Source organism: Crassostrea angulata, chromosome 9 (assembly GCF_025612915.1).
Source record: "Crassostrea angulata isolate pt1a10 chromosome 9, ASM2561291v2, whole genome shotgun sequence".
In the NCBI taxonomy this organism is placed as follows: Eukaryota; Metazoa; Mollusca; class Bivalvia; order Ostreida; family Ostreidae; genus Magallana; species Magallana angulata.
Window position 1 is genome coordinate 8,502,260 of NC_069119.1, and position 25,647 is coordinate 8,527,906.

Consider the following 25,647-nt stretch of genomic DNA (forward strand, 5'->3'; position numbering starts at 1 on the left):
TTTTTTAATCTAAGTATAGATGATTAATGTTTTTGAAGGAAAAATGTATTTTCGACAGGAGTATTAATTCTGATATAAAGTTATCAATTTTTACAAGCCTTTCTAGTACATTTTATCATCATTAAGCATCTTTTACGGTTGCGTAAATATCTCTGTGATCTAAAAATAAAGAACTTTTATTCATCCATTAAATAAGAAACAGTTTTAATTATGTAAATTATAAACAGAAAACCGTTTATACATAGTTGACTGTATTTATTTGTGTTGAACTTATACTACACATTAGTATAGGCTTTTACTACAATTAATACAATGGTTGACTATAAACACTGTGGTATATCATTGTGTTATTACGGTACTTAAGGGTGTGTTCTTGTTTTGCATACATTTGAAAATTCAGTACAAAACAATAGGTGTGAATTGTGTTTTTATTTTATATAGTCTGGTTTTTTACCTGAGATTTACCAGTATTTTACAAATGCATTTTAAAGAAGAGTTTAGTGATCATACTGCACATGTATTCTAGTGCACTCTATTTAGAATAATGATTAAAAAAAAATATTATACTTTCAACATTTCACATTCATTCTGAAAGTACAGTTTTTTTTCAATCTATTCTATTAAAGAAAACAGTAAAGAATATGAGATTTTGTGTTATCCTCTCTTGTAAAACGAGGGTTTGAAGACCCGTGTTTACTCATTCGATTCAAACATGTCCTTACCTGTATGATGTCTCGGATGAATAAAGCTACCTTTAAATCTCTTGTTAAACGAGGGTTTAAATGACCCGTGTTTACTCGTTTGTTTTAAACGTGTCATTACCCGTATAATGTCTTGCATGACTAATATACCTTTAACTCTTTTTAATGTAACAATTGCCCCCTTTTGATTATGGGAATAAAAGGTCTATTGTATACCAACCCTCAAGAATCGATGATGATAGATCGGTGTCTGATGACACCCTTCGATCCCTCCAAGGTTGTTATGTGACTCTATAGAGGACAATAGATCTATTGCCAACTCATTTAAGATCGTTCTATTGCTGTCGAGTATAATAGCTCTATTGTCTAGCCCCCCTATAGATTCCCTTTGATCTTCAATACCTATGACATCATGGGATTTCCCACCCTCTACCTTTTTCAATGCCAACTTGTTTTACGTTTCTTATTGTTGTTGAATATAATAGCTCTATTGCTTAGCCCCCCTATAGATTCCCTTTGATCTTCAATACGCGATTTCCCACCCTCTACCGTTATCAATTGCCAACTAATGTTACTCTTCCTATTGTTGTTGAATATAATAGCTCTTTTGTTTAGCCCCCCTATAAATTCCCTTTTATCTTCAATGCCTATGACATCATGGGGTTTCCCACCTTCCACCGTTATCAATAGTATGTGTTGCTATGGTTATGGATGACGTCATTGGCTCCTCAGAGGAGCCTTGAGGAGCCTATAGTAAAACATCTGGCGTAGAACTCTGGTTTTTACACTACTCACACAGTGGGTATGCCCGGTAAGAAGGTAAATAGACCAAACATTTTACATGCATTTTTTATCGAACGCAAGCGCCAATGAATCTTCTAGTATATATGTGGAGATCCTGAAAATTTTACAGGGGGTTTTGAAGAATAATTTTGTTTTTCAAGGAGGGGGAGCATGCGCAGATCAGAAAATTTTTCCGGGGGAGGGGGTTGAGGGTCTGACCGTTATTTGAGTTTGCCAGGGGATGTCCAACGCATATTTTTGGTAATTTTATAATGTACATGTAATTGAAAGAAATGTTGGGGGTTGGGGGGGGGGGGAGATCTAGAATCCTCCAACTTTCCTTCTAGATCTATGCATGGGCCTAAATAGGGTGTAAGGATGCCCTCCTACTAAATACACAAGCTCACACATTAACTGATTAAAAATGACTGTATTTTGGAATCCAAAATACAGTCATTTTTAATTGGCTGAAGTGTGAGCAAGATCCAAAATTTCGGATTTATAAATCGTTCTAAAATATTCGATCTGATATATCGTTGTTAACAATTCAAAACTTTTAACGATTAAATTGGTTTCAATACCTACCCCGACCCCCATGGAAGAATCCATTCTGACCAATGGAAATTTCATTTACAAGACTCCGCGCAAGAATGTCTCATTCAATAATTTTTTCGCAGATATAGTGGAGGAGTCCAAAATAGGAACTTTTGAGACACATCAAACAATCTGTGTACCGTGAATGCAGTTTACTTTGTGTCTTTTTCCTTATTTTGAAAGTCCTTTTTATCACTGCTTCTAAATGACGGAAAGGCCTTGAATATTGTTATCTTTATGTCATATAACATGTGAAACTGGAAGCGGAAGACCTTAATAAAATGGTATCAAGTTAATGAAATGTTAAGGGTGATTTTAAGGTTACCTATTGAAGCAATTTTGCTAAATCAAAAAGAAAATACATGTAACTCCAATGAAAAAATAAAGGGAAAAAACCTTCTGATGAACAATTGAACACTAACAATTTACAGTGTGCATGTATACGACATATTCTTTATTTTACGCGAGTACTTAATTCTGCGATTCCTCTGTTTTGAATCAAATCAAGAGAATATTAAATCGCATTCACAAATGTTTTGCTATAACTTACTATAGTTCAAAACCATCTGAAAAATATGAGTGAGATTTTAAAATTTGCGAGGGTTGTCTCTCGCAATTTTTCGCGGAAATTAATTCCTCGCGTTTAAATAGGAATCTACAGTAAATGAAAACTTTTATCAGGAACAAACCTCTGTTTTTGCATCATCTCTTCCTCTAGTGTATCCAAACATCTTTTGAAATGATCTAGATTATCAAAGTCCAAACCTGAAATGTTAGAGACACAACACAATGATTCACCATCATGACATTGAATGGTCCTTTAAAGATAGCTCATACTTTGTCATCACTTTTTAATGACTATTTTTTAAACAATACTGTGGAATCATTAGATTTCGCGGTGGCACGATTTTCGTGGAATTCATGGGTACCCCTCATCCACGAATTAACATCCTCCATGAAATAATAAATTAGGGTAATAAAGTTCTATTTCCTTTGTAGGTTTAAGAGAATACACGAAATTATGTCCCAACGAACCTGTAAAATTTAGGCAATCCACGAAAATCGGCCCCCTTGAAATTTAATGATTCCACAGTAGGCCTATGGGCCACATCACTCACCTGAGAAAAATAATATCCAACTAATTCAATGGCTGACAAAAGGACCACCCCCCCCCCAATTAGTGGCTCCTTATTGTCCCTAGGGGTAAAGATTAAGACCTGAGCAATTTGAACCAGAATAGTGTGATACACCATGTACCACAGAGCTACATATTCTGTATATATTAAAATGAGAGTAAATATGCACTAATTAATTTATGTGTTGGTTCATTTGATGTGTCCTACCAAGAAAATTTGCAAACGGTGGTGCCAGCAAACAAAGCAAAGAGAGGGTTTCAAAGATTAAGTTACCTTGAGCATCGGAACCTACTGCATATTTAATAGAACAGTAGTGCCTCAACAGAGTGCACCTCACTCCTAGCTGCAGAACTGTAGCTCCCGGTCTGAAAAAATTCGGATGGACGACCTGGGAGCTACAGTGCCTCCCATAGTAAAAAAACTGCAATTTACGGCGCACAAAAAAATGCGCTAGTTTTGGACTTATTAACCTTATTTTCACACAAATTCTGTAAAAATAATAAGTACCATTAAATTCTTCAGCAAATTTACTACTGACATCGTCACTTAACTTGTCTCAGATTTTCTCTTAACATGATAACCGACCTCGGAAAATGAAGTATGTTAATTTACGTCGAGATCGAGAGTCGCCATTTTTAAATGTAAACAAACTTTCACCACTTCAATTTACAAGGCTGGTGATGGTGTTTGAAAGACTATCAGAAGTAAGTGAAGTGACGATATCTGTAGTAAAATGTCCGAGGAATTTTTTGGGATCAAAAATTTGTACAGAATGTGTTCGTAAATGAGATTAATCAGTCCAAAACTAGCGCATTTTTTTGTGCACCGTAAATTGCAGTTTTTACTATGGGAGGCACTGTAGCTCCCAGGTCGTCCATCCGAATTTTTTCAGACTGGGAGCTACAGTCCTGCAGCTAACCTCACTCCCCACCTACTAACAAGAGGCAAATAGGCCTTAGCGGTCACCTCAGTAGCATATAACCCATACACAAAACTTGTCAAGGAGTCTCATATATTCATTTAATTGGGTTTCATTCTGGACTAGAAAAATTATAAATTTGTAATGACGTCGCCGACAACCTCCCTGCCTGAAATCTTTCAAAAAGAACTATGAAACCTATAATTTTGGCGAAAAACTTAAAGATCTGGTCTACAAAATCATGAATTCAGTTTTCCTTTCAGGTGTGTGGGAGTAAAGAAGATAATTTTTAAACATTATATGCATTAACACCTACACATCCATTTTGGCCCTGCCCTAAAGTCAAAACCCATACTCAAATTTAAAATTTTAGTAGAGGACTTTCTGGTAAACATAATTATGAAGTCAGTTTTTCATACAGATGTGTGAGAATAGAGAAGAAGATTTTAAAACATATTATGCATTAACACTATATTGCCATATTGCCCCCCCCCCCCCCCCCCCCATGTCCTGAACCCTTGACCCAGGGGCCATGAATTTCACAGTTTAGGTAGAGGAGTTAGTGGACATCATAACCATGTATTCAGTTTTTTTGCCCACATGTTTGGGAGTAAAGAAGAAGATTTTTGAAAATTTAATACATTTTTACTATATGGCCATATTGGCCCCACCCTAGAGCCAGAACCCCTGACCCAGGGGCCATAAATTTCCCAATTTTGGTAAAGGGCCTCATGGACACCATTATCATGCATTTAGTTTTTAACAAATATATATGGGAGTAGAGAAGAAGATTTTCTAAGATTTAATACATTTTTACTATATGGCCATATTGGCCCCACCCTAGAGCCAGAACCCCTGACCCAGGGGCCAGGAATTTCACAATTTTGGTAAAGAGCTTCATGGACATCATTATCATGCAACCATTTTTCCTCCGTGTGTGGGAGTAGAGAAATTTTTTAGAAAATTTGGCTTTTTTTTTTTTGCATATTTGGCCCCATGTGCCCCAAGGGTGGTAGAGCCACGAATTTCACAATTTAAATTCCTCTTACCATAGAGTTGCCTCACACCAAAAATGGTTACAATTAGCCATGTAGTTTTCAAGAAGTTAAAAATGTAAAATTTTTAACGCAGGACGCACGACGACAGACAAAAACAGATAGCAATAGGTCACCTGAGTTTACTTAGGTGACCTAAAAATATCCCTCTTACAATAGAAACTGTAGGGTAACAAAGTATTTTGTTAAACTTTCATGTTAAATACTGAAATCTGATTGGTTTAGACGCAGTTCATAATCTGTTCTATTACCCTCAGCGTTAGCAACGCACTTAGCAACGCGTAACATTATATAAATAGTGCCTGTTTGGGAGGGTAACAGTTGAAATTGCAATTGACACCCCTCGAAAACCATTGTCAACCGACGCGAAGCGGAGGTTGACAATGGTTTTCGAGGGGTGTCAATTTCAACTGTTATCCTACCAAACAGGCACTAATTATTTTGTTATACTGAATGTCTTAAGGTGAAATATCCCTCTGCTATTAATTTTGCCATAAATTTTTTAAAAAATTTCATATTGATTTTCATCTAAGTCAATATCAATCGATTCATATGAAACAAATTTTAAGTGATGAAGCGCTGCTAGATTTTTCAAAAATTGATAAAATGTCTAATCATGATATGAAGAAATCTAGATATAGTGATTAGAAAAAACAAAATTGTACCATTGCAGCATAAAATTAAAAATCCAAAATGTATATGAAAATAATATATAGTTACCGGTATATACATTTTCAATTCATATTACAAAACATATTGAAGCGCTGCATTTTAGTTCAGAATAGCACTTTGTTGTATAGGTTTGCAACAAAAATTGCTTCAATCAGCAAGAGTTATCTTTCTTTATCATAGACTATTGAAGGTTTTACATACATGTTTTACATACAGTGCAAGAAAAATTGCCACAGTTTCTTAAATTTCAGAAAAGGTCATCTTTTTTAAATTTGGATAAGATAATAGAAAAAGGATATATATTTAAGAAATCCTAAAAAAGTAAACCAGAGCATTTTGTTATGTAACACAAAAAGGGGATCAAGTGAATAATCTTCCAGTAATTGGTATGATATCAATACAGGGATATACTGTCTTGAATCAAATGAGCTGAGATATTAGGGTTTTTTTTCAATTTGTTTTCCCATATCTGCTCCCTCAGAATAGAAAAGCTTTATTAAATTTTAAACATTTGAAATGTTATAAGTTTTAATTGAACGATTTCAACTAAGTCTAGAATTTGTAATTGTCTTGGTCACATTTTTCCCAATTATAATTCATTCAGCTCTGTGAACGAGCTATAGATAGAGAAATAAAAATATTCAATCCAAATATTATCTGGCCTAAAACATCAAACATGTACCGTACATGTACTGAACAAGTACATAAAATTTAGTTATATTTAAAAAAAGAATAAATCCATCGGGAGGGGGGAGGGGAGAGGGGAGGAATAGTCATGTAGATATTGCCTCATAAATACTTTATCATTATGATACATTTCTTGTAATATTTTGTAAAAGTTTTCTTTACTTTTTTGCCCCCCTGCTTCAAAAGAGCCATGGGGTTCAGTTCTAATTTTCTTTTTCTATCTTTGAATTCAAATAAGTGTATCGCCTTCCAACATAAATTCGGACCATGCACCACCTCCTTTGTTGTTACATGCATAAATAAATGTGAGTTAACAGAAACAAAGTGATATTATTTTCTACAGAAGTTATCTCTCTTATCAGAGGGACATTCCACCTTAATTTTAAAGAAAACTTTTAAAACTGCTTTTACATAGGAATAACGTGAATTCTACGGCGAACCGTACGCGCATAATTTTCGCGCATGCTAACGATGACGGTAATAGAACCGATTATGAACTGCGTCTAAACCAATCAGATTTCAGTATTTTACATGAAAGTATAACAATACACATTGTTATTTGCGCGAAAATCATGCGCGTATGGTTTGCCTTAGAATTCACGTTATTCCTATTTAAAAGCAGTGATGTTTTTTTTAAAATTAAGACATTCAGTATAACAAAATAAATAGTGCCTGTATGGGAGGATAACAGTTGAAATTGACACCCCTCGAAAACCATTGTCAACCTCCGCTTCGCGTCGGTTGACAATGGTTTTCGAGGGGTGTCAATTTCAACTGTTACCCTCCCAAACAGGAACTATTTATATAGTAGCTTGTTAAACAAAATAGTTACTTAGATCTTAACAAGTGAAAGCAAAACCAGACAGTTTCACTGTTTTGAGACCCCAGTACATACCAGAACTTTGAAGATCACTTTTTGGGACCAGCCTAATTCATGTATTTGTTTAATTTCAGTTAAAAACAGACAATTCCACTGTTTTGAGACCAAAGTACATACCAGCACTCAGAAGATCACTTTCTGGGACCAGCCTACATTCCAGTATTTGTTTTATTTCAGTTTCTGCCACAATCCATTCCTGGCCAATCATTTCAGCATTCTCTGTTCTCATGCAGTCAACCTCAGCATTTAGCAGGGGAACTAACCAATGACAACAAACATTATTGATAAAATAATAACATTATGCATTAACAACACAGCAAATCATACGATATGTCAGATACATTGTGTTTTCATTAATATTTAGGAGTATCAATTTTTATAACAGTTTTATAACTGTAAATTCTGTTCTTACTGTAGACTCCTATAGCTAATTAAACGCGAGGAAATAATTTCCGGATAAAATCGCGAGAAGCAAACCTTGCAGATTTTAAAATCTCGCTTTTATTTTTCAGACAGTTTTGAACTGTAGGAAACTATAACAAAAAATTGCTGATCGCAATTTTATATTTTCACGATTTGATGCAAAACACTGGAATCGCGGAATTAAGTACTCGCATAAAATAAGGAATTTACAGTAATAGGTGCGTGATATGTGTTTCTGGATTGTTGTACATAGATTCGTTGTTTTACTTGATAGTTGATATACTGTAAAAGCACATATTTTCATTGGGTTAAAATTCGTTGTTTTTAAACCAAATACAATTTGGTTGGCATTTATTTTCGTCACATTGTAATCCTTAAATGCATCACATATCAACCCTGTATATACTGAAACTTGGGTTAAAAATTCGACATGGATTTAGTTTGGTTGATTTATACTGTCAACAAAAATAACGAAATTAAATCCTCAACAAATATTTCTGCTTCTACAGTATATACCGATTTACAATTTTACAGTTTCAAATTGATAAAAATTTGATTGTTAATCGTTTGCTTCACTCATATGTAGACCTGACCTTTAAATAATATTGTTTTGCACTCACCTATAATTTTGTCCACATCTAATTCAGGATTTTCTGGAAAAAGAATTTTTTGAAAAAAATTACATAATCTTTTCTGTTTGTTTGTACACTTAGCACCTTTTGAAAAATGCCGACTCGAAATATTGTAAGCATTAATTAGGTGTAAAACAGGATTGTATAAAATTGATAAATGTGTCATATTTTGAATATGGTGTTCTTATTAATAAATATGTTTCAGACCCCCCCTCCCCCCCCCATACCCTCCGGATTCTAAAATTTATCAAATTCACAAAGTAAAAGTCCTGAGAATAGGCCTTGATGTCCTCCTTCCTCCAGTAAAAAAAATTATCCCAACACATTTACTACAATCTACTGCATCAACATTGTGAACTCTTTAACCTAACAGACTCAGATACAGTATCTGCTAAGGTTTGAATATATGTGTTCTAGCTGACTTACAAATCTAACACTCTAAAAGACAATATACACAAATCCAGAACTTTTTCAGTAGGGGATCTAATCTAATTAAAATTAGATCTTTGATCCACTCCTTATAGATCGCTACACTTTAGCGATATATTAGGAGCGGATCAAAGATCTAATTTTAATTAGATTGTAGCGATCTATTAGGAGCGGATCAAAGATCTACTTTTAATAAGATTGTAGCGATTAGGAGCGGATCAAAAATCTATTTTTGATTAGATTGTAGGGGATCTGAGGAAGATTTTTGTTTTGCTGGTCCAGTGGGGCTCTGTGGGAATCTCCAATTCCAAGGCAACTTTTTGGTAGCTCTGCTATGTAAATTTTATTGAGACTGAATCTTAAAAGGTAGTCCAGACCACCTTGCCCTCTCTAGATCTGTGTATGACCAAGCTTTAAGATAAATTAACCCATGAGGAAGAGCAAGTCCTATCTACCACGATTACTCCTACCATTATCTTATCAATTTAACTCATTCATTGTCAAAAAACTAATCAATGAATTGTGTGACATCACTTGATATTATGGGGTAGTGTCTGAGAAACACAGATTTGATATTATTTGGCCTAGTAAAAACAGGATTACTGTGCGAGTCTGCTCCATATCCAATGGTTGAAGGTCCCGGGGGGTCTTCTGTTACAAGGGTTGGGGAAGCCATTACTGTTTTTCTGTAACAAAAATTAAAATAATGAAGAAATTGAATAGATTTACAATCACCGTTAATGTTTAAACAATGATACAAAATATTCTACAGTGCCCAATTTGCTACATGTAAGAAGAGTCATGAACGAATCGTGCAGGCATAACCTCAGTGAAATTTGTATAGATTAATAATTCTATATCTTAGAATAATTGACATCTTTTTGGAGGTATACCAGCTAGTTCAAAATTTTTAGACTAGATATATCTTGCTGAAATTTCTGCAGACATAGCAAAGAGGACCCAATTCTCTTCACCTACTCCCCCCAATTTAGATCAGTGCATGGATCATAGGGGCTTGTTTAGAAAAACGAGCATAGTTAAAAATGTGGGTTCCCTTTGAGGTGCTCCACATTTTTAACAAGGCTTTTTTTGTGCAAAAATAAAAAAGCATAGTTAAAATACCCTCTCTAGATACCCACTTTTTAACTATTCTTTTTCTTTTACCTAAAGAACACCATCTTCAGAATGTCAAGATCATTCAATTTTAGGAAACTCTTCAGCTGTTCCAAGTTGCTTTCTTCAAAGACCTCCTTCATGCCTTTACAATGAGACAGTGCTACATCATATCTGTAAGGCAATACCATTCAGAATTGAATTACTGGTAACTAAACTCCAATTACCAGAATAGTGTTTTAATTCAATAAATACAATTACCAGTTCATCAGTTGTAAATTCAAAGTGTAACTGCATGTTGCCAATGTGAAACAAATACTATGTATATGACATTAGGCCAAAAAAAAAAAAATATGTGTGTTTCCTATTTCATCAAATTTTTAAATAGGGTAGGTAGGTCGGCTTTTTTTTTTTTCTTTTTTTTTTTTAGTTTAAGATAACTTTCATCCATACTGTCAATCTACACTAAGAAATCTTTAAAATGCTTTGATAAGTGGTGTTTTCTATTGAATTGTTACAAGCGTTTTTTGAACTCTGATTTGTAAAGACTCTATTGTTTAAACCAATTACGGTTGGTAATCTGGATTTGGAATAAAAAGTGTTAGGGTCGGCACATAAAAAATAGGGTAGGTCGGGAAACCGGAAACACACATATTTTATTTTTTGGCCTTATATGACATACATGTAACATACAGTCAAACTTCGTTATCTTGAACTAATTAAATGGGGCTGTTTAAAAACTTTGAGATATCCGAGCATTCGAGATATTGAGGGTAAAATACTTATAAAATCAGAACACTGCAACATATCCATTGTATTCGAGATATCAGTAATTGAGATACCGAAGTTCAACTGTAAACAGGGAATTATTTGAACTTTGAATAATCATAAATCCTGGAATCTCAGTAAATTCTGAAATCAGGCGTAGTACCTGATCCCTAACTTAATTTTGCTGTAAATATAAATTTTCACTGTAGTAGATGCTGTCTAACTCAGTCACTGGGCGAACGTGTATACATACATATATATATATATATATATATATAAGCAATTGAATATTAGCCCTACATAATGATTTATTTGGTTAAGACTATATCATAAGACAATGTCACAAGTCTTGAGATGGAAAATTTTTTAATATATGAAGGTAACACAGACAAATATTTAGTCATACTGACACAGGTTATCAGGCATAAAAATTAAGGGCAATTGGAGTTCAAAGAGATAATAAAATGGTAAAAAGTTAGCAAATTGTTGGAAAGTGAAATTTAATGTATGATTTTAATGATTTTAAAACTTAAGCAATGAAAATAACTTGGTAATGATAAATAAAAGGAAAAAACACATCTTCTGATGAAAAAAAACTTACACACATTAACAGGTAGTAACAGTGTACATGTTTATATCGATAGTATTCCTTTTCTTAAGAACAAACCTCTGTTTTTTCATCATCTCTTCCTCCAGATTATCCAAACATCTTTTGAAATGAGACAGATCATTGGGGTCCAACCCTGAAATGTTCAAGAACAAGACAAATGATTCATCATCATGACAAGCATCCATTAAAGATACTGTATCCATGGTTATTTTTCACAGGCACTTGTTTCTGAGAAAAAAAAATTTACCATATAGTATAATAATAATTGTTATTATTATACTATAGGATAAATTTTTTTCTCAGAAACAAGTGCCTGTGTTATTTTTGCCCCGTGTAATGTTCGCCCATCTACACTTGTAAACAGTTTTACCCCGTCTTGAATTCACCCAGACACAGACATGTTTACAGAGAAATAGTATGAGACTTTGAAACAAGAAAGATAGAGTATGAGATGATAGAATGAGACATTGACAGAAACCCATGATCTGTCTCGCTGAAGCGAGACCGACTGTGGGTTTCCGACAATGGAGACTCAAATACATACCAGCACTCAGAAGATCACTTTCTGGGACCAGCCTACATTCCAGTATTTGTTTTATTTCAGTTTCTGCCACAATCCATTCCAGGCCAATCATTTCAGCATTCTCTGTTCTCATGCAGTCAACCTCAGCATTTAGCAGGGAAACTAAACAAGGACAACAAACATGAAATAATTTAAATATGCAATAACAAAACAGCAAATAAAAGTAGCATAGAGAGTAAGAGTTGACTCAGTTGAGAAAAATTGCAATTTCATAAACATAAGTAATCACAGATTACAAAGCTCACCGAGACGAGACATCACCCTTATGAGACTTCACCTTTATGAGACCACCTTTATCATATTAAATGAAAATCATACTTTATGATCTTGGATATTCATGGATTCTGTTTTGACACAATATCGTATATCATCTGTTAAAAAATTGTATGATGATCATATGTTCATATGTAAATCAATACAATAATATAATATTAAACATTGCATCCTATCATATTTACAACATATATCATATAATACAATAAAAAATAATAATAAACAATGATGAGATATGATATTGAAACGTATGATATGACATTGTATTGTGTTATACGTAATTATATTTGATCACATAATACAATATCATATTATATAAAACAATAAAGTATTATATTATTTACAACATCATATTACATCATAATATTGAAACATATGATATTATATTGTATAATATACTATTATATTGTATGATACTGTATCATTTTTGATACATAATATGATATTGAATCATATGATACAATATAATTTGATATGTACATCATTGTATCATATCAAATGATACAATATTATGTGATAAAGTAAAATATTATATAATACAATATTATATGATACAATAATATATTTTACAATATCATACAATATAATTTCATGTGATGTGATAATATATCATGTTATAAACCAATATCATATCATACAATATCATATGATACGATATTATATAATATTACAGTATAATATTATACAATTTCATGTGATATAATTCTATATTACAGAAACTAATATCATATTATACAATATCGTATGATAGAATATTATAGAATTTACAATTTTGTATCATAGGATACAATATTATATTTTGCAATATCTTATGTAATAGTATCATGTGATAAAATAATAAATTAATAATACAATATAGTATTATAAAATATTGTTTCATAATATACAATACTATACTTAACAATATCATGATACAATATCATAACATAAAATATCAAAAAAATTGATACAATTTCATATCGTATCATATAACTTTTTATAATATTACATATGATATTATATTGTATCATATTAAACAATATTGTTTCATACCATACAATACTATATCATAGGAATCATGTTATATCATTTATCAACAAACACATCTATCTATCGAGCAGGTTTGAGTGAGGTAGGAGATTTCTTTAGCATCCTTGATAATGGAGATCAGGCTCTGCATCTGAGGCAACCTCTGCGTTTCATTCATAATATAGTTAAATCAACTATGCAAGCTATCATCTATAAAACATGTGACCTGTTCCAAAAAAACTAAACCTCATCCAGCATCCAAAACCTATGGCTCAGATTCAGCATTCAAGCCTGTCAGGTGCATCAGTATACATAAGACGCATTTCCATGCAAGTTTGGTGAAGTTCAGACCAGTAATAACTAAGATATCATCATCAGAGGGCACTAGCAATTAAAACTTATCCTGCTCCAGCATCCGCAACTTATGGCTCAGATTCAACATCCATGCCTGTCAGGTGCATCTGTATCATAAGACATCATCCATTCAAGTTTGGTGAAGTTAGGACCAGTAATAACTAAGATATATTTTTTTGCATCCTTGATAATGGAGATCAAGCTCTGCATCTGAAGCTTCCTCTGTGATTCATTCATATTACAGTTTAGTCAACTATGCAAGTAGAAATAGTGATTTATCTATTAAACATGTGACCTGTTCCAAAAAACTTAACCATATCCAGCATCTGAAACCTATGGCTCAGACTCAGCATTCAAGCCTGTCAGGTGCATCAGTATCATAAGACGCACCATCCATGGAAGTCTAGTGAAGTTAGGACAAGTAATAACTAAGATATAATCATCAGAGGGCACCTGCAACAAAAACTTTAACCAGCTCTAAAAACCTTAACCTACTTCAGCATCTATAACCTATAGCTCAGATTCAGCACCCAAGCCTGTCTGGTGCATCAGTATCATAAGACACACCATCCATGCAAGTTTGGTGAAGTACAGACCAGCAGTAACTTAGATATTGCTATCAAAGGGCACCTGCAACAAAAACTTTAACCTGCTCCAAAAACCATAACCTCCTCCAACATCCGAAACCTATAGCTCAGATTCAGCATTCAAGCCTGTCTGGTGCATCAGTATCATATCCATAGAAGTCTGGTGAAGTTAGGACAAGTAGTACTTAACTAAGATATAATCATCAGAGGGCACCTGCAACAAAAACTTTAACCAGCTCTAAAAACCTTAACCTACTTCAGCATCTGTAACCTATAGCTCAGATTCAGCACCCAAGCCTGCCTGGTGCATCAGCATCATAAGACACACCATCCATGCAAGTTTGGTGAAGTACAGACCAGCAGTAACTTAGATATTGCTATCAAAGAGCACCTGCAACAAAAACTTTAACCTGCTCCAAAAACCTTAACCTCCTCCAACATCCGAAACCTATAGCTCAGATTCAGCATTCAAGCCTGTTTGGTGCATCAGTATCATAAGACACACCATCCATGCAAGTTTGGTGAAGGACGGACCTGCAGTAACTTAGATATTGCTATCAAAAGGCACCTGCAACAAAAACTTTAACCTGGTCCAACAACCTTAACCTCCTCCAGCATCTGAAATTTAGGACTCAGATTCAGCATCCAAGTCTTTCAAGTCCATAAGTAGGTCCAGATGCATCATCCATGCAAGTTTGGTGAAGATAGAACAAGTAATAGCTTAGATACAGGACCTGCAACAAAAACTTTAACCAGGGCCGGACGCCGACGCCGACGCATAAGCTCCCCCTGACTTCGTCTTTGTGAGCTAAAAACTTAGGAGAATAAACTTTTAGAACGATCTTATAAAACAGACACTTTTTGCCTCTGCTGGGTTTTGAATCCAGGTCCTCTGGAACACCAGTCCAGCACTCTACAGATCGAGCTGAAGGGTCAACCCACTGACCAAAGCTAGTAGGAATGCCATACTGTGGAATCATCATATTTCATGGGGGCCAATTTTCGTGGATTGCTGAAATTTTATAGGTTCGTGGGGATGTAATTTCGTGTATTTTCTTATACCTACAAAACGAAATATGACTTTTTAACCCTAATATATAATTCGTGGAGGATGTTAATTCGTGGATGAGAGTAACCCACGAATTCCACGAAAATTGAGCCACCACGAAATCTAATGATTCCACAGTATACCTGACTCTACCACACTTATAACTCTACAAATTCACCCTTTTAAATTGGTGACACTTTTCTGCATTGTTGTACAGTACTGTAAATCAACTTTCATTCACGACAACTTTAAATAGCGATTTACCGAAACAAACTGTTTGATGGCAACTACATGTGACTTTCAATACCAAGATGTAGATTTTCCAGTGACAAAATACAGGAGACACTTGAGGACTGGTTAGTGGCGAGAAATATTTGCGATGAAGAGGGCTCTCACGTACATTGAAAAAAATTTGACACACACAAATAAAAGTTGTTTGATAGTAAATAAACAAGAGGCCCACGGGCCACATCGCTCACCTGAGCAACAATTGCCTTAATTCTGATCAAATTAGCATTACAGTATCAAAATATCTCGACAACTGAGTACAGTAGATCTTGCTAAAAAAATTGAAAATCTGCCAATTTTTATCCACCTCTTTTTTGGGGGTAAATACCAAGCCCCTTTTGTTGTTGTGCCTGTAAGAAGATTTTTCTCTATTCCTATATACCCCCCCCCCCCCAAATTTTGTACCTCCACTTTTCTCTAGGGAATCATGGTTTAATCAAACTTAAATCTGCATAACCTGTGCTTTCACACTAAGTACTGAGTTTTGAACCGAAAACTTTCCCAGAATATTTTTAAAAAAATTTTCTATATATTCCTATGTAAAAATTCAAACCGCCATCATGACCCCGCCCCACCACTAGGGACTGTGATTTTGCAAACTTGAATTTACACTACCCGAGGAAGCCTCTACACAAGTTTAAGCTTTTCTGGCCAAATAGTCTTTAAAAAGAAGATTTTTAAAGATTTTCTCTAAATATTCCTATGTAAAAATTCATCCCCCATTGTGGCCTCACCCTACCCCTGGATTATTATTTAAACAAACTTGAATCTATACGATCTGGGGATGCTCCACTCAAATTTGAGCTTTCCTGGCCTAATAATTTTGAGAAGAAGATTTTTAAAGATTTTCTCTATACATAAAAATTTATCCCTATTGTGGCCCCCCCCTACCCCCAGGGACTATGATTTGAACAAACTTGAATCTACATTATCTGAGGATGGTTTCACCAATTTGAGCTTTCTTGGCCAAATAGTTTTTAAAAGAATTTTTTTTAAAAGATTTCCTCTATATATTCCTATATAAAAATTTATCCCCCCATTGTGCCCCACCCTCCCCCCATGATTTGAACAAACTTGAATCTACATTATCTGCATATGCTTCCACTCAAATTTGAGCTTTTCTGGCCAAATAGTTTTTGAGAAGAAGATTTTTAAAGATTTTCTCTATAGATTCCTGTGTAAAAATTGATCCCCCCATTGTGGCCCCACCCTACCCCCAGGGACTTTGATTTGAACAAACTTGAATCTATGCTACCTGAGGATGCTTCTATTTTAATTTGAGCTTTTCTGGCCTAATAGTTTTTGAGAAGAAGATTTTTAAAAATTTTCTCTATATATTCCTATGTAAAACTTGATCCCCCTATTGTGGCCCCATGATTTGAACAAACTTGAATGTACACTACCTGTCAGTACCTGAGGATGCTTCCATTTTAATTTGAGCTTTTCTGGCCTAAAAGTTTTTGAGAAGAAGATTTTTAAGATCTATTTATATTCATATGTTAAACTTGATCCCCCCCCCCCCCAATTGTCGCGCCATTCTACCCCTGGGGACCATGATTTGAACAAACTTGAATCTACACTACCTGAGGATGCTTCCATTCTAATTTGAGATTTTCTGGCCTAATAGTTTTTGTGAAGAAGATTTTTAAAGATTTTCTCAATATATTCCTATGTAAAACTTGATCCCCCAATTGTGGCCCCACCCTACCCCCGGGGACCATGATTTGAACAGACTTGAATCTACACTACCTGAGGATGCCTCCACACAAGTTTGAGCTTTTCACCTAGTGGTGCTTTGTGCCAAATTTGGTTAAAATCTGCCCAGTGGTTCTTGAGAAGAAGATGAAAATGTGAAAAGTTTACAACGACGGCCAGGACAACGACAGACAACGGACAAATTGTGATCAGAAAAGCTCACTTGAGCCTTTTGCTCAGGTGAGCTAAAAATAGGTAATCACAGATTACAAAGTTCACCAAGACGAGGCATCACCTTTATGAGGCATCACCTTAACAAGACAACCTTTATCATATTATATGAAAATGATAGTTAATGATCTTGGATATTCATAGATACTGTTTTGACACAATATTGTATTTCATATGTATAAAAATTGTAAGATAATCATATATTCATTTCATACGATATTATAAGATACAATGTTTATCAATACAATAATACAAAATACAATTATTGTATCCTATAATACTTACAATATATTATATATGATACTACATTAAATATTGTACAAAAACATATCATATGATACAATATTATCCTTTGCAATCTCCTCCAAAACCTATGGCTCAGATTCAGCATTCAAGCCTGTCAGGTGGATTAGTATTATAACAGGCATCATCCATGCAAGTTTGGTAAAATTAAGACCTGTAGTAACTGAGAAATTGATATCAAAGGGCACCTGCACCAAAAACTTTACCCTGCTCCAAACACCTGGACCTTCTCCAGCATCTGAAATTCAGGGGCCAGATTCAGCATCAAAGTCTTTAAAGTCCATAAGTAGGTCCAGATGCATCATCCATGCAAGTTTGGTAAGATATGACTAGTAATAACTTTGATACAGATTCTAAAATTTATTAAATTCACAAAGTAAAAGTCCTGAGAATAGGCCTTTATGTCCTCCTTCCTCCAGTAAAAGAAATTATCCCAACACATTTACTACAATCTACTGCATCAACATTGTGAACTCTTTAACCTAACAGACTCAGATACAGTATCTGCTAAGGTTTGAATATATGTGTTCTAGCTGACTTACAAATCTAACACTCTAAAAGACAATATACACAAATCCAGAACTTTTTCAGTAGGGGATCTAATCTAATTAAAATTAGATCTTTGATCCACTCCTTATAGATTGCTACACTTTAGCGATCTATTAGGAGCGGATCAAAGATCTAATTTTAATTAGATTGTAGCGATCTATTAGGAGCGGATCAAAGATCTACTTTAATTAGATTGTAGCGATCTATTAGGAGCGGATCAAAAATCTATTTTTGATTAGATTGTAGGGGATCTGAGGAAGATTTTTGTTTTGCTGGTCCAGTGGGGCTCTGTGGGAATCTCCAATTCCAAGGCAACTTTTTGGTAGCTCTGCTATGTAAATTTTATTGAGACTGAATCTTAAAACGTAGTCCAGACCACCTTGCCCTCTTTAGATCTGTGTATGACCAAGCTTTAAGATAAATTAACCCATGAGGCAGAGCAAGTCCTATCTACCACGATTACTCCTACCATTATCTTATCAATTTAACTCATTCATTGTCAAAAAACTAATCAATGAATTGTGTGACATCACTTGATATTATGGGGTAGTGTCTGAGAAACACAGATTTGATATTATTTGGCCTAGTAAAAAACAGGATTACTGTGCGAGTCTGCTCCATATCCAATGGTTGAAGGTCCCGGGGGGTCTTCTGTTACAAGGGTTGGGGAAGCCATTACTGTTTTTCTGTAACAAAAATTAAAATAATGAAGAAATTGAATAGATTTACAATCACCGTTAATGTTTAAACAATGATACAAAATATTCTACAGTGCCCAATTTGCTACATGTATGAAGAGTCATGAACGAATCGTGCAGGCATAACCTCAGTGAAATTTGTATAGACTAATAATTCTGTATCTTAGAATAATTGACATCTTTTTGGAGGTATACCAGCTAGTTCAAAATTTTTAGACTAGATATATCTTGCTGAAATTTCTGCAGACATAGCAAAGAGGACCCAATTCTCTTCACCTACTCCCCCCAATTTAGATCAGTGCATGGATCATAGGGGCTTGTTTAGAAAAACGAGCATAGTTAAAAATGTGGGTTCCCTTTGAGGTGCTCCACATTTTTAACAAGGCTTTTTTTGTGCAAAAATAAAAAAGCATAGTTAAAATACCCTCTCTAGATACCCACTTTTTAACTATTCTTTTTCTTTTACCTAAAGAACACTATCTTCAGAATGTCAAGATCATTCAATTTTAGGAAACTCTTCAGCTGTTCCAAGTTGCTTTCTTCAAAGACCTCCTTCATGCCTTTACAATGAGACAGTGCTACATCATATCTGTAAGGCAATACCATTCAGAATTGAATTACTGGTAACTAAACTCCAATTACCAGAATAGTGTTTTAATTCAATAAATACAATTACCAGTTCATCAGTTGTAAATTCAAAGTGTAACTGCATGTTGCCAATGTGAAACAAATACTATGTATATGACATTAGGCCAAAAAAAAAAAATATGTGTGTTTCCTATTTCATCAAATTTTTAAATAGGGTAGGTAGGTCGGCTTTTTTTTTTCTTTTTTTTTTTTTTAGTTTAAGATAACTTTCATCCATACTGTCAATCTACACTAAGAAATCTTTAAAATGCTTTGATAAGTGGTGTTTTCTATTGAATTGTTACAAGCGTTTTTTGAACTCTGATTTGTATAGACTCTATTGTTTAAACCAATTACGGTTGGTAATCTGGATTTGGAATAAAAAGTGTTAAGGTCGGCGCATAAAAAATAGGGTAGGTCGGGAAACCGGAAACACACATTTATTTTTTGGCCTTATATGACATACATGTAACATACAGTCAAACTTCGTTATCTTGAACTAATTAAATGGGGCTGTTTAAAAACTTTGAGATATCCGAGCATTCGAGATATTGAGGGTAAAATACTTATAAAATCAGAACACTGCAACATATCCATTGTATTCGAGATATCAGTAATTGAGATACCGAAGTTCAACTGTAAACAGGGAATTATTTGAACTTTGAATAATCATAAATCCTGGAATCTCAGTAAATTCTGAAATCAGGCGTAGTACCTGATCCCTAACTTAATTTTGCTGTAAATATAAATTTTCACTGTAGTAGATGCTGTCTAACTCAGTCACTGGGCGAACGTGTATACATACATATATATATATATATATATATATATATATATATATATATATATATATATATATATATATATATATATATATAAGCAATTGAATATTAGCCCTAAATAATGATTTATTTGGTTAAGACTATATCATAAGACAATGTCACAAGTCTTGAGATGGAAAATTTTTTAATATATGAAGGTAACACAGACAAATATTTAGTCATACTGACACAGGTTATCAGGCATAAAAATTAAGGGCAATTGGAGTTCAAAGAGATAATAAAATGGTAAAAAGTTAGCAAATTGTTGGAAAGTGAAATTTAATGTATGATTTTAATGATTTTAAAACTTAAGCAATGAAAATAACTTGGTAATGATAAATAAAAGGAAAAAACACATCTTCTGATGAAAAAAACTTACACACATTAACAGGTAGTAACAGTGTACATGTTTATATCGATAGTATTCCTTTTCTTAAGAACAGACCTCTGTTTTTTCATCATCTCTTCCTCCAGATTATCCAAACATCTTTTGAAATGAGACAGATCATTGGGGTCCAACCCTGAAATGTTCAAGAACAAGACAAATGATTCATCATCATGACAAGCATCCATTAAAGATACTGTATCCTTGGTTATTTTTCACAGGCACTTGTGTCTGAGAAAAAAAAATTTACCATATAGTATAATAATAATTGTTATTATTATACTATAGGATAAATTTTTTTCTCAGAAACAAGTGCCTGTGTTATTTTTGCCCCGTGTAATGTTCGCCCATCTACACTTGTAAACAGTTTTACCCGTCTTGAATTCTCCCAGACACAGACATGTTTACAGAGAAATAGTATGAGACTTTGAAACAAGAAAGATAGAGTATGAGATGATAGAATGAGACATTGACAGAAACCCATGATCTGTCTCGCTGAAGCGAGACCGACTGTGGGTTTCCGACAATGGATACTTAAATACATACCAGCACTCACAAGATCACTTTCTGGGACCAGCCTACATTCCAGTATTTGTTTTATTTCAGTTTCTGCCACAATCCATTCCAGGCCAATCATTTCAGCATTCTCTGTTCTCATGCAGTCAACCTCAGCATTTAGCAGGGAAACTAAACAAGGACAACAGACATGAAATAATTTAAATATGCAATAACAAAACAGCAAATAAAAGTAGCATAGAGAGTAAGAGTTGACTCAGTTGAGAAACATTGCAATTTCATAAACATAGGTAATCACAGATTACAAAGCTCACCGAGACGAGACATCACCCTTATGAGACTTCACCTTTATGAGACCACCTTTATCATATTAAATGAAAATCATACTTTATGATCTTGGATATTCATGGATTCTGTTTTGACACAATATCGTATATCATCTGTTAAAAAATTGTATGATGATCATATGTTCATATGTAAATCAATACAATAATATAATATTAAATATTGCATCCTATCATATTTACAACATATATCATATAATACAATAAAATATAATAATAAACAATGATGAGATATGATATTGAAACGTATGATATGACATTGTATTGTGTTATACGTTATTATATTTGATCACATAATACAATATCATATTATATAAAACAATAAAGTATTATATTATTTACAATATCATATTACATCATAATATTGAAACATATGATATTATATTGTATAATATAGTATTATATTGTATGATACTGTATCATTTTTGATACATAATATGATATTGTATCATATGATACAATATAATTTGATATGTACATCATTGTATCATATCAAATGATACAATATTATGTGACAAAGTAAAATATTATATAATACAATATTATATGATACAATAATATATTTTACAATATCATACAATATAATTTCATGTGATGTGATAATATATCATGATATAAACCAATATCATATCATACAATATCATATGATACGATATTATATAATATTACAGTATAATATTATACAATTTCATGTGATATAATTCTATATTACAGAAACTAATATCATATTATACAATATCGTATGATAGAATATTATAGAATTTACAATTTTGTATCATAGGATACAATATTATATTTTGCAATATCTTATGTAATAGTATCATGTGATAAAATAATAAATTAATAATACAATATAGTATTATAAAATATTGTTTCATAATATACAATACTATACTTAACAATATCATGATACAATATCATAACATAAAATATAAAAAAAATTGATACAATTTCATATCGTATCATATAACTTTTTATAATATTACATATGATATTATATTGTATCATATTAAACAATATTGTTTCATACCATACAATACTATATCATAGGAATCATGTTATATCATTTATCAACAAACACATCTATCTATCGAGCAGGTTTGAGTGAGGTAGGAGATTTCTTTAGCATCCTTGATAATGGAGATCAGGCTCTGCATCTGAGGCAACCTCTGCGTTTCATTCATAATATAGTTAAATCAACTATGCAAGCTATCATCTATAAAACATGTGACCTGTTCCAAAAAAACTAAACCTCATCCAGCATCCAAAACCTATGGCTCAGATTCAGCATTCAAGCCTGTCAGGTGCATCAGTATACATAAGACGCATTTCCATGCAAGTTTGGTGAAGTTCAGACCAGTAATAACTAATCATCATCAGAGGGCACTAGCAATTAAAACTTATCCTGCTCCAGCATCCGCAACCTATGGCTCAGATTCAACATCCATGCCTGTCAGGTGCACCTGTATCATAAGACATCATCCATTCAAGTTTGGTGAAGTTAGGACCAGTAATAACTAAAATATATTTTTTAGCATCCTTGATAATGGAGATCAAGCTCTGCATCTGAAGCTTCCTCTGTGATTCATTCATATTACAGTTTAGTCAACTATGCAAGTATGAAATAGTACTATTATCTATTAAACATGTGACCTGTTCCAAAAAACTTAACCATATCCAGCATCTGAAACCTATGGCTCAGACTCAGCATTCAAGCCTGTCAGGTGCATCAGTATCATAAGACGCACCATCCATGGAAGTCTAGTGAAGTTAGGACAAGTAATAACTAAGATATAATCATCAGAGGGCACCTGCAACAAAAACTTTAACCAGCTCTAAAAACCTTAACCTACTTCAGCATCTGTAACCTATAGCTCAGATTCAGCACCCAAGCCTGCCTGGTGCATCAGTATCATAAGACACACCATCCATGCAAGTTTGGTGAAGTACGGACCAGCAGTAACTTAGATATTGCTATCAAAGGGCACCTGCAACAAAAACTTTAACCTGCTCCAAAAACCATAACCTCCTCCAACATCCGAAACCTATAGCTCAGATTCAGCATTCAAGCCTGTCAGGTGCATCAGTATCATAAGACGCACCATCCATGGAAGTCTAGTGAAGTTAGGACAAGTAATAACTAAGATATAATCATCAGAGGGCACCTGCAACAAAAACTTTAACCAGCTCTAAAAACCTTAACCTACTTCAGCATCTGTAACCTATAGCTCAGATTCAGCACCCAAGCCTGCCTGGTGCATCAGTATCATAAGACACACCATCCATGCAAGTTTGGTGAAGTACAGACCAGCAGTAACTTAGATATTGCTATCAAAGAGCACCTGCAACAAAAACTTTAACCTGCTCCAAAAACCTTAACCTCCTCCAACATCCGAAACCTATAGCTCAGATTCAGTATTCAAGCCTGTTTGGTGCATCAATATCATAAGACACACCATCCATGCAAGTTTGGTGAAGGACGGACCTGCAGTAACTTAGATATTGCTATCAAAAGGCACCTGCAACAAAAACTTTAACCTGGTCCAACAACCTTAACCTCCTCCAGCATCTGAAATTTAGGACTCAGATTCAGCATCCAAGTCTTTCAAGTCCATAAGTAGGTCCAGATGCATCATCCATGCAAGTTTGGTGAAGATAGAACAAGTAATAGCTTAGATACAGGACCTGCAACAAAAACTTTAACCAGGGCCGGACGCCGACGCCGATGCATAAGCTCCCCCTGACTTCGTCTTTGTGAGCTAAAAACTTAGGAGAATAAACTTTTAGAACGATCTTATGAAACAGACACTTTTTGCCTCTGCTGGGTTTTGAACCCAGGTCCTCTGGAACACCAGTCCAGCACTCTACAGATCGAGCTGAAGGGTCAACCCACTGACCAAAGCTAGTAGGAATGCCATACTGTGGAATCATCATATTTCATGGGGGCCAATTTTCGTGGATTGCTGAAATTTTATAGGTTCGTGGGGATGTAATTTCGTGTATTTTCTTATACCTACAAAACGAAATATGACTTTTTAACCCTAATATATAATTCGTGGAGGATGTTAATTCGTGGATGAGAGTAACCCACGAATTCCACGAAAATTGAGCCACCACGAAATCTAATGATTCCACAGTATACCTGACTCTACCACACTCATAACTCTACAAATTCACCCTTTTAAATTGGTGACACTTTTCTGCATTGTTGTACAGTACTGTAAATCAACTTTCATTCATGACAACTTTAAATAGCGATTTACCGAAACAAACTGTTTGATGGCAACTACATGTGACTTTCAATACCAAGATGTAGATTTTCCAGTGACAAAATACAGGAGACACTTGAGGACTGGTTAGTGGCGAGAAATATTTGCGATGAAGAGGGCTCTCACGTACATTGAAAAAAATTTGACACACACAAATAAAAGTTGTTTAATAGTAAATAAACAAGAGGCCCACGGGCCACATCGCTCACCTGAGCAACAATTGCCTTAATTCTGATCAAATTAGCATTACAGTATCAAAATATCTCGACAACTAAGTACAGTAGATCTTGCTAAAAAAAACCTGAAAATCTGCCAATTTTTATCCACCTCTTTTTTGGGGGTAAATACCAAGCCCCTTTTGTTGTTGTGCCTGTAAGAAGATTTTTCTTTATTCCTATATACCCCCCTTCCCCCCCCCCCCCCAAATTTTGTACCTCCACTTTTCTCTAGGGAATCATGGTTTAATCAAACTTAAATCTGCATAACCTGTGCTTTCACACTAAGTACTGAGTTTTGGACCGAAAACTTTCCCAGAATATTTTTAATTTTTTTTCTATATATTCCTATGTAAAAATTCAAACCGCCATCATGACCCCGCCCCACCACTAGGGACTGTGATTTTGCAAACTTGAATTTACACTACCCGAGGAAGCCTCTACACAAGTT

At 34.1% G+C, this 25,647-nt stretch overlaps 1 protein-coding gene across 5 annotated transcripts in view; it reads right to left on the reverse strand.

Moving 5' to 3' along the window:
- The window catches only part of LOC128163279 (tyrosine-protein kinase JAK2-like), a 100,074-nt gene that overhangs the window by 11,322 nt on the left and 63,105 nt on the right, over positions 1-25,647 (reverse strand). For 3 of the 5 annotated variants that reach the window (XM_052826827.1, XM_052826822.1, XM_052826824.1), the window contains 11 exons: positions 21,399-21,539; positions 20,913-20,988; positions 19,486-19,608; positions 18,925-19,007; positions 11,947-12,087; positions 11,460-11,535; positions 10,076-10,198; positions 9,515-9,597; positions 8,471-8,503; positions 7,545-7,685; positions 2,768-2,843 (listed from right to left, as the gene is read on the reverse strand). In XM_052826827.1, coding sequence (XP_052682787.1) covers positions 2,768-2,843; positions 7,545-7,685; positions 8,471-8,503; positions 9,515-9,597; positions 10,076-10,198; positions 11,460-11,535; positions 11,947-12,087; positions 18,925-19,007; positions 19,486-19,608; positions 20,913-20,988; positions 21,399-21,539 — 1,096 coding nt within the window. Of the gene's footprint in view, positions 1-2,767; positions 2,844-7,544; positions 7,686-8,470; positions 8,504-9,514; positions 9,598-10,075; positions 10,199-11,459; positions 11,536-11,946; positions 12,088-18,924; positions 19,008-19,480; positions 19,609-20,846; positions 20,989-21,398; positions 21,540-25,647 lie in introns of those variants that run through there. The other 2 variants (XM_052826823.1, XM_052826826.1) reach the window with 2 other exon arrangements.